The sequence below is a fragment of the Urocitellus parryii genome, chromosome 7 (assembly GCF_045843805.1).
Source record: "Urocitellus parryii isolate mUroPar1 chromosome 7, mUroPar1.hap1, whole genome shotgun sequence".
Taxonomy (NCBI): domain Eukaryota; kingdom Metazoa; phylum Chordata; class Mammalia; order Rodentia; family Sciuridae; genus Urocitellus; species Urocitellus parryii.
In genome coordinates this window covers 95904223-95913624 of record NC_135537.1, presented here as the reverse complement: position 1 = coordinate 95913624, position 9402 = coordinate 95904223, and the positions used below count along the sequence as shown (strand labels likewise).

General features: G+C 53.6%; 1 protein-coding gene across 1 annotated transcript in view; it reads right to left on the bottom strand.

The window, feature by feature from the left end:
* Positions 1-2281: 2281 nt before the first annotated feature.
* Positions 2282-9402, bottom strand: part of LOC144256063 (tensin-1-like) — a 28374-nt gene continuing 21253 nt past the window's right edge. Inside the window, 8 exon segments of the mRNA XM_077801218.1 lie at positions 2282-2426; positions 4035-4067; positions 4490-4558; positions 5628-5796; positions 6025-6096; positions 7810-7887; positions 8531-8623; positions 8971-9102. Coding sequence (XP_077657344.1) covers positions 2282-2426; positions 4035-4067; positions 4490-4558; positions 5628-5796; positions 6025-6096; positions 7810-7887; positions 8531-8623; positions 8971-9102 — 791 coding nt within the window.

Sequence of the window (9402 nt, the reverse complement as noted above, 5' to 3'; positions counted from 1 at the left end):
CTCCAGCCTCCAGCCAAGAGGAGGCAACTGACCAGGAGGAGGCTGCCAGCCTAGGCAGCGGGAGAGGGAGGTATTTACAAAGAAACCAGGTGGGGAAATGTCTCCTATATTAGAGGAGACCTTGAGTGTGTTAGGGAATAAGGAGAGGTGGCTTCAGATATTTGGCTTCAACATCTCAGAAGGAAGGGCACTTTGGAAGGACCTAGGTCACCAATCCTGGGACTTTCCCTTTGGGGAGTGCAGTGGGGGCTCAGGCTTTGCCCCTGTCTAATCTAGACACTCTCCTTTCCAGCTCCCAGAGACGCACACGTGCACACCTGGTCCCCAGCAGGCTCACACAAGCACTCAGACCTGTAGGAATGAAGACAGCTCCCCAGATGTGCAGGGAGCTGACCACTGGGCCCTAATTGACAGAGAATCAGGGAGCCAACACAATGCAGCATACGCACCCCACCCCACTGAGCCTCAGCACGGCCCAGGGCAAGGAGATGCCCAGCCACACCACGGACAAAGGCCCCTCCACTCAGGCTCTACTTATATGTAAAGAAAGGGACGGGGACTGGTTTCTGCTCAGGGAGGCAACAGAGCAATCTGGGAAACAATAAATACTTTTTATCAATTTACCTATTTTTTAACCTTTTCTTATATTTTATTAGCTTACATATTCTGTCAGTATGTCTCAGGTGTATATTATACATATTTATATATCAGTACAATGCCACTCTTCAGAGGGCCCCTGTGGGCTGAAGAATGGAGTCCTGTTGAAGTTTCCATTCTGGCTTAGAGTTCCTGGGTGGTGGCCAAGGGTCTTCCCCACTGCCCAAATGGACCCTTGGTCTTTTGACCTAAATGCATGCTCTTTGTCCCCTGCTCTGTGGGCAGTGTCGCTCTGCTGGGGAAGCCAAGGCAGAAGGGAGACAGCGAGGCTCTGGCGTGATGGGGAGGCCCTGTGATGCTCCGGAAGTGGCCCTAGGAGCTTTGCTGATGTCACCCTGAGCAGCCCAGCTGAAAGGCGCCTGCAACCAGTCAGACCTTGAGGCTCTTACAGAGGGGACATCAGGACCACAGGTTTCTTCTGGGGCCTTGCTGAGAAGAGATCTGAGAAGCAGATTCCCCAGGATGAGCCCCAACATGAGGACCTTGCAGGAAAGACAGGGCAGGGCAGGAAGTCACCATCCCCAGTGCCCCAAAAGGCAGCATGCAGATAAGCAAGGCTGAGCTGAGGCTGGTGCTGGGGCCCTGAGCCCAGGAATGGGGCCTAGCAGCAGTAGTAAGGCAGAGCCCCAGCACTGGCCAGAGTGGCCTGCCCAGCCAGCCGTGAGGCACCCGTGGTGGGAAGGTGTCAGGGCTCAGCAGCCACCTTTCCTGACAGTCCTCCTCCCTATGGACACACATATCTCTGCTTCCTCACACCAAAGCCCAGGGCTCCTGGTCAACCAGCAACGGAGCAGGGGTGCACTTCTCCTCTGACCAGGGCCTCTGTACAGATCAGGCTGGTGGCACCCGGGGCCACTAGAGTATAAGTACAGGGATGGGGAGGGGAAATACTAGGTACTCCTGCAGGAGAGGGCTCTGTCTCCTCCTGCTGCCGTGTCACCCCCAACCCTAACCTTCTTTGGACAGCATGCACGTGTGTGCTAACCCGGGGACAGAGACGAGCAGAGCTGTTTACAATTCTAGCAGACAGAGGCGATAGAAATCAGTGTGTGAGGGTGTGGGTGGGGACATACAAACACCCACGTCACAATGCATCGATGGCCCAGCACAGGAAGGAGGGGCCTCGGGTCTGGCATAGTGTCAGAAGGAAAAGCTTCTCCATGCGCTTTCTCCCGCCAGCCTTCGGGCTCAGCGACCCGCCCTCAGGTGGCCAGAAAAAGACTCTCTTGACTTGAACTGTCCTTGCAAAGCAGGTGGCGAGGGACACAGAGCTTTTTCATTTTCCCCCCAAAATGTGGACCCCAAGGAGGCCCGTGGAGGAGCTCCGTCCTCTCAGAGGGGATGGGAGTGAGGGGACCTGGGCTGGCTTAGGAGGCTCTGGGAGGCTGCCGTTTCCATCTGCCCAGGAGAACCTGCGTCTTCTCCTCCATCATTTTTTTTTGCTTTTTCTCCCTCTCCCCTCCCCTCTGTATTTCACTTCCCCCGCCCAACGCTACACTTTCTTCTCTCCTTCTCCAAAATTAGCCCAAAGTCCTCCTTGTGGATTCGAGGTGGTCAGGATTCAGAGGTCTCCTCCCCAGATGCCCCGTCCCCGCTGCCCTGGCCCTGGGAAAGGGGTGTGGGCTCATCTCTTCTGGCCGATGCTCTGCATGACCTTGGAGACAAAGTTGAAGATGGCAGAGGCAGGCTGCTTGGGGTCGAGCTCAGCAAAGAGGTGGCAGGCGTTGTCTGTGGTGCTGCCCTGCTTCCAGGCCACGAAGCCAAAGAGCCTGCAGGGGCAGGAGAGGGTGGTGGGCAAGAGGGGAAGACAGGAGGACCCTGGCCAGGGCACCCCCAGCCTGCCACATGGCGTACCCAGCCTCCCCGGGCCTCAGGGACAGGGGGCGCCTGAGACAGAGCCCTCTTGGTTTCCCCCGCAGCAAGGCCAAGGCTGGGGACAGTGTCTCGCTTTGTTTCAGGGCAGGCGAACAGTTCCCCTTGGAGGGGTGGAGCGGGACTGGGGTGAAGGACAAGACTGGATAGTTCAGGGTGGGGACGAGACCAGAAATAAAGTGGGAGCATTCGTCAAGCAGCCTCTCCCAGCCCCACCCAACTGACCGCTCCCATAAACAGCACAGAAGCAAACCAGGAGGCCGGGGCCCAGCCAGGATGGGGCCTCCGCACCCACTACGCACCCAGCAGGCACCCACCACACACCCGCCATGCACCCACCATGCACCCCAGGAAGTCAGGGAGTCCAAGAAGGAGCAGGTCCTCCACCCCCCCCACACACACACACAGCCGCCCCGTCCAGAGGCTGGGAAGTCCAGAGAACCCAAGGGGGAGGGGACCCCACACCCGTCCCCCCTCCAGCACCAAGATGGGAGTGACCTAACATTCTCTCTTTGCAAAACAGAGTTAAAAATACGAGGGCAGAGAACAGAATGCGAGCTCAGGGCCCCTCCCAGCCAGGGTGTTGCTAATTAGAGCGAGATGGGGAAATCAGGACAGCTGGAGATGCCCATGGACACCCCTCTGCCTCAGACGGCACTGCCCGGCTAAAATTAGCCAAGTCACAAACACACTCTCACACACACACACACACACACACTCACACACAGCCCTGTACTTCCCACAACTTGACTCTTCCAGCTTGGTTTCAGGAGCTGGAGTAGTGCTCAGGTGTTGGAGTCACTGGGGTCCACAGGGCAGCCCCCCAACTCCTCCCTGTCTGGGCTGGCTAGGGCTGTAGTGCAGTGGGGGTGACCTGAGCAGGGTGGGGGTCATCTCTGAGCTCCCATCACACAGGCATGCCAGCCTTGTCTGCCTGCTTCTCCATGATGGAGACCTGGCCAACCCATGCCTGCCCTGACACTGCCACCTGACCCAGCTGCAAGCTCTGGCCTGCCTGGCCGGCTGGCAGGGACACCAAAAAAACATGGGGACTCGATGATTATGAGGACTGAACAAGGCCAAGTCCCCAGCGTTGATCACACCCAGATTCCTGGTCACTGGAGGTGGCCTGGCTGCCTCTGGTCTCCTTTCTTCAGCCAACAACCATTCAGCAGCCTCTCTGTGGGACACTCAGCCCTGCCCAGATTGCTGGTCAAGCTACCTCCTCACATTAAACCCATCTCTCTCCTACCTTTCAGCCTGAGCAAACTCTACCTGTCTTTTAAGATCCATTTTAAAATATTCGTTCTTTTCCAAAGCCTTTCCAACTCTGTCCCTGAAAGGACACACTCTCCTTTGCTAAGACCACACACGTGGGCTGTACTGTTTCTCCAGACTTCCGTGACATTGGCACAAAGATCCTTGCTGGCCTTTCCCTACCCCAGCCTCTGGATTCTAAACCTGCCACCCCCCCACCTGCTGGTGGACTAGGAAGCCACACTTACTTAGCAGGAGCACCTCCCTCTGTCTTCATCCACCTGTGGAGAGAAAGTCAGCTCAGGGTAAATCCCTGCACCTGTCCCCAGAGCACCGCCCACTCAGACCAGACTCTGGGGCAAGCAGAGGAGCCCTGACCTCTGCAGGATAGAAGCAGCCAAGGTCACCCAGGGGCTTTAAAGTTGGAGCAAACACTGCCAGCTACCTCCCACAGTGTGGAGGGGAGATACAGGGTCAGGGTCAGGGTCGGGCCAGAGGGGGTAAAAATGGGCATTTGAGTCCCAGGAGGGTCTCCAGATCTATGAAGAAAACTCAAAAAATGCCCAACACAATTAGGCACACTCCCCTGGACACAGACGGATCTTCCAGTTGGACAGAGAACTTGCGCACCTGTGCTCATGTACACACACTCTCTCCAGCGGCATGAGCTGGCTGAGAGGGAAGGTGTTTCCAAGAGACTTACTTTCTTTCCTGTGGATCCAGGTCACAGAAGGTGACAGTGTTGAGGGGGTAGTGTCTTCGGAAGAAGAGCCTGTGGTTCAGACATCAGAGAACAGAGAATGAGCATGGGAGGGTCTGCTTCCTCCAGCCCTCCGCCTGTGCCAGGCCACCTCGCACTGTGCCTGTTGTGGGTCACTGTCTCACAGAGCAAGATGGCCTGAGGTGCTTAGGAACAGAGACATGTGCCACAGAAATAAGCCCAAAAGCCAGGGGCTGGAAAAGAAACTGATGCTGAGGAATAAGAAATGGGGGGACCCTAAAGGAGGAAGGAAATGAACTGGGGTCATGGTTAGGAGAGAGCCTGGGAGGAAAGACTCTGCTCCTGGAAAGAAGTACCTTTTAAACAGTTGTATTGAGAGCTGACTACCTAGTTCAGGCAGATCCTTATAGGATGGAGGGAGGGAGGGAGGATGGAGGGATGGTGGGATAGATAGATGAATGGATGGAGGGAGGGATGGATGGATTGATGGATGGGTGGATGGATGGAGGATGGATGGAAGGATGGAAAGATTGATGGATGGATGGGTGGGTGGATGGAGGATGGATGGAGAGATGGATAATGGATGGATGGATGGATGGATTGATGGATGGGTCGGTGGGTGGATGGGTAGATGGATGGGTGAATGGAGGACAGATGGATGGAGGGATGGAGGATGTATGGATGGGTGGATAGATTGATAGATGGTAGGTTGGTGGGTGGATGGATGAGTGGATGGATGGATGGATGGGTGGGTGGCTGGATGAATGGAGAATGGGTGGATGGGTAGGTGGATGAGTGGGTGGGTAGATGAATGGATGGCTGGATGATGGCTGGCTGGCTGGATGGAGACACACACAAATTAAGGGATAAGTAGGCATAGAATAGATAGGGAATGGATGGATGTGAGTAAGTAGATGAATGGACCAATTGATGAGTGTGTGAACAAGTGGATGAATAATGGATAGATGGATGAACAGCTAGTGTGATAAAGAATGGAAGCAAGATAGATGGATGGGATAATAGGTGGGCTGAGAGGTGCAAGGGTGAGCGGTGGTGAGTGGAGGCACGGATGGGCTGCAGGAAGGAGAGCCCAGCACAGGAGCAAGTAGAGGAGGCTTACTTTCTCTGGTTGTCAGTAAGTGTGATTCCCTGCGCAGAGACCTTGAAGTGAACGATAGTGGCAGCTGGCGTGGGGTCAGCAGCCAACGTCTCAGATGTAGCTTTGGAGATGGCCTGTGGCCCAGTGAGTGACTCCATATCCACGGAATTGACGAAGAGTACATTACAAGCTACAAGAAATGGACCCAAGTGGGAATCAGGAAGGCTGGAGTCGGTGGAGACGATACCCCAGTCCACTCTTGAGGGACCAGCCTCAGGCCAAAACATCTACACAGAGGAACATAATCTGCCTGGAGACCTCTGGGCCTGGCAGACTTCCACCTGCACCTGCAGGAGGCCCGGGCAGGAAGGTGGAAAGAAGGGCGTGGGCAGGGGTCCAGTCTCCAGGGACCACTCACCCGCTCCTTGCTTCAGCAGGTCAGAAGTCGAGTTGGCAGGGCCCAAGCTATCTCTGGATTCATCTGTGGGGTCTGAGACAAAAATTCGCCTGGTAATTAAAACCCTACAGCTGGAAACAAGCACGGTTGGGCTGGGCCTAAGGTAACTTCTGCAAACACTTTGTGCCAGGACACGCTCTCCACGGCTGGCCCCGGTGGGAGTCACTGGGTTACCTACAGGTGGAATGTTCTACCACTGCTGTAAGAACCCAGCACATGGGTTGAGAGCTCTGGGTCCAGGATAGCTGGGCTCGAACCCTCAGCCTGCCACTTGCTAAGTGGAACCCATGACCCAGGGTTTTCAGTGTTAATCCACTGCCTGGCAAAAAGCAAGCTTGGAACAGCAGTGGTGTTGCTTCTGTTTATGCTTAAATTCATTCAGCCACCAACAGAGCACAACCATAAGTTCAAGATTAGTAAGAACCGAGAGATAGACATGTTCAGTAGCTTGACTTTACCATTTCCCAATGTGTAGCTATATCAAAGCAACACATTATACACAGTGCATACTACTGTTTTTATTTCAACTATACCTAAATAATTTTTTTTCATGGTATTGGGAATTGAACCCCCAGGGGCACTTTGCCACTGAATTACCTCCCAGCACTTTTAAATTATTTTAATTTTGAGATAGGGCTTTGCTAAGTGGCTGAGGCTGGCCTCAAACTTGTGATCCTCCTGCCTCAGCCTCTCCAGTAGCTGAGATTACAGGCCTGTGCCACTGAGTCTCCAGCACTAAAACTTTTAAAAACAAAATCAGAACAACAAATAAGCATCGAGTCTCATTTGTCACCAGTGTTGCTTACACTTTGGTGTGCAGCCTTGTTAAAATGCAGATGGCTGGTCCCAACCTAGAGTTCCTGATGAAGTGGACCTGGAGAATGCCAGCATTTAACAAGTTCTCTGGGGATGCACAGCCTGCTGGTCTGGGGGCCCCGTTTCAAGAACCACAGGTTTATACAATTCAAAGTCAAACAGCTTTGTAATTGCTGGACTTCCACAGTAAATTCCATAAAAAAGTAATTTAATTGGTGTCTAAACTGTGTGGTTAATAATGCTGCTTAAGTTGCGTTGGAACTTTTAAGCTAATAATGTTGGCCAATTATTATTAATAATTCAGTGAACTGAATTGAATAGATAAAAATCATCCACTAATATTGGAGATCTTATCTCAACCTCTAGGACATTCTTCTCCTGACTCTCCCACGTCTTAGGCCTTCCCCGGGGATGAGGCTTATTCTGAGAATTCAGTATGAATTTCTTAAAGGCTCCAGAGTATTTTCTAGAACCATCTGGAAAGACAACTTACATATGCCCCTGGAGTTCAACTCTTAAATAAACTTTTCCTTCTTTTGGGGGGGTACCAGGAATTGAACCCAAGGGCACTTAACCACTGAGCCACCTTCCCACATCCCCAGCCCTTTATATTTGATACTCTGAGGCAGGATCTCACTAGGTTGTTTACAGTCTCGCTAAGTTGCCGAGGCTGGCTTGGAACTCGTGATCCTCCTGCCTCAGCCTCCCCAGCCACTGGGATTACAGGTGTGTGCCACCACGCCCACAAACTTTTCCTTCTTTTTTATCAGGAAAAAGAAGTGTGTGAGAGAGAGGTTTTGGGTTTCCCCACGTTGGCAAAATTGCCAGTGCCCTCCACCCCTGGCCCACATTCTGGAGTGGCTGGCAGGGCCAGACACGAAGGAGGTAGCTCAAGGGCACCTTTGGAGCACGGGGAGACTCACGTCCTACCTCGGTTTGGAATGACGAGCTTGCAGGGCAGAACCAGAGGGATGATGGAGTGCTGGTAGACCAGGGTGGACAGGGAGCCTGCGGGACGAGACAGCGGCTCAGAGGCAGCACTCCTGGGAGTCAGGGGCCAGCCGGGGCCAGGCGCAAACGCCAGGAAGCCTCACCCCACCGGGCTTCTTTCCGTGTGTGTGTGTGTGTGTGTGTGTGTGTGTGTGTGGCTAGAGATGGAACCCAGGACCTCAGGTGTGCTTAGCTATGGAGCTACCCACAGCTTAGCTTCTTTATTACCCCTCTCTTATCCACAAATTTTCAGAGCTGAAAATTCATGCCCTCTTTTTTTTTTTTTTTTAGCAAGACCCAAGGAAGAAGATTCCAAAGACTCCCTCTAGCAGTCATATTGTGACCTAACAACTTCCCTTTACAGTTCCTCCTAACATCTTTTCTAAGTCTCTCCAGTGATGACCCCACACCCCTCCCCCCAAAAAAGAAACAAACAGGGTAGAAGCATTGGAGAATTGTGGGATCGAATCCCAGGTCAGTCACTTGTTACCTGTGACTTCTTGGGTAAGTCTAATTAACAGTTCCCTTGTTCGAAACAAGGACGGTGCCATCTACCACACAGGATTATGGAGGAGAGAACTTGGGGTCAGGCCCCAGGGGAGCTTGAAGCAGGGCAAGATGCTGAACCCCTCCTGCAGGGACAGTGGTGGGGGCAGCTCACCAAAGTTCAGCTCATTGGGGCAGCCCTTGAGCTTGACCCCTCTGGGGCCGGTCTCGATTAGGAAATGTCTCACCAACTCATGGGCCAGATCTCCTGGGATGGAGAGAAAGAAATGGGACACTTTTCACAGAGTCCCCCCATGTACTCCCAAGGCTGCTCTACCTCTTCTCCAGTGCACGGTGGGAGAGAGGGTCGCAGAGATGGGGAGGCTGGAGCCTGGGGCTGCAGAGACCACCACCGGCCCCTCCAGAGAGGAGAGACACCTGCTTCCCTGTTCCCCAATGCCACAATCACCAGCCCAGGGCACGTTCTTCTGGAGAGCTGTTTATCAGGCACCAGCTCTCTGAAACTTAGGTCCTGCTCAGCACCCTGGGGCCCCCCAGCACCCCAGGGTTTGAAGAGACCGTGAAGATCCCATAGTCTCCGGAGGAGGATGTCACCTTTCTTATTCTGCTACATGATGGTCGGAGGAGGAGAAGACACCTTCATGGCCAGCCCATAGGCCCCCCAGAAGGAGTGGCTGTCACGGATGACGAAGGCCCCTGGCTCCTGATCCTTAAGGAGTGCGATGGCTGCGCCAGAGGAGGGAAGAGGGCACATGAGATTGGCGTCCCTGGCTGCCTAAGTGCCCTGGGGGCCTCTGGAACTTTGTTTTCTCTTGGATGAGATGACATTCTTTAAAGTCAGAGTGTAAACACTCCCAAGGGTCCTCCTGGGCTGAGATGGCCAGAGAGTCAACACTGGGGGCCACGCAGCCTGTCGCAAATACTCAAGTCTATGGCTGCAGCTGGAAGCGAGAGACAGTCTGTAAACTAATGGGCATGGCTTTGTTCCAATAAAACTTTATTTACAAAGACAGGCAGTGGCCAGTG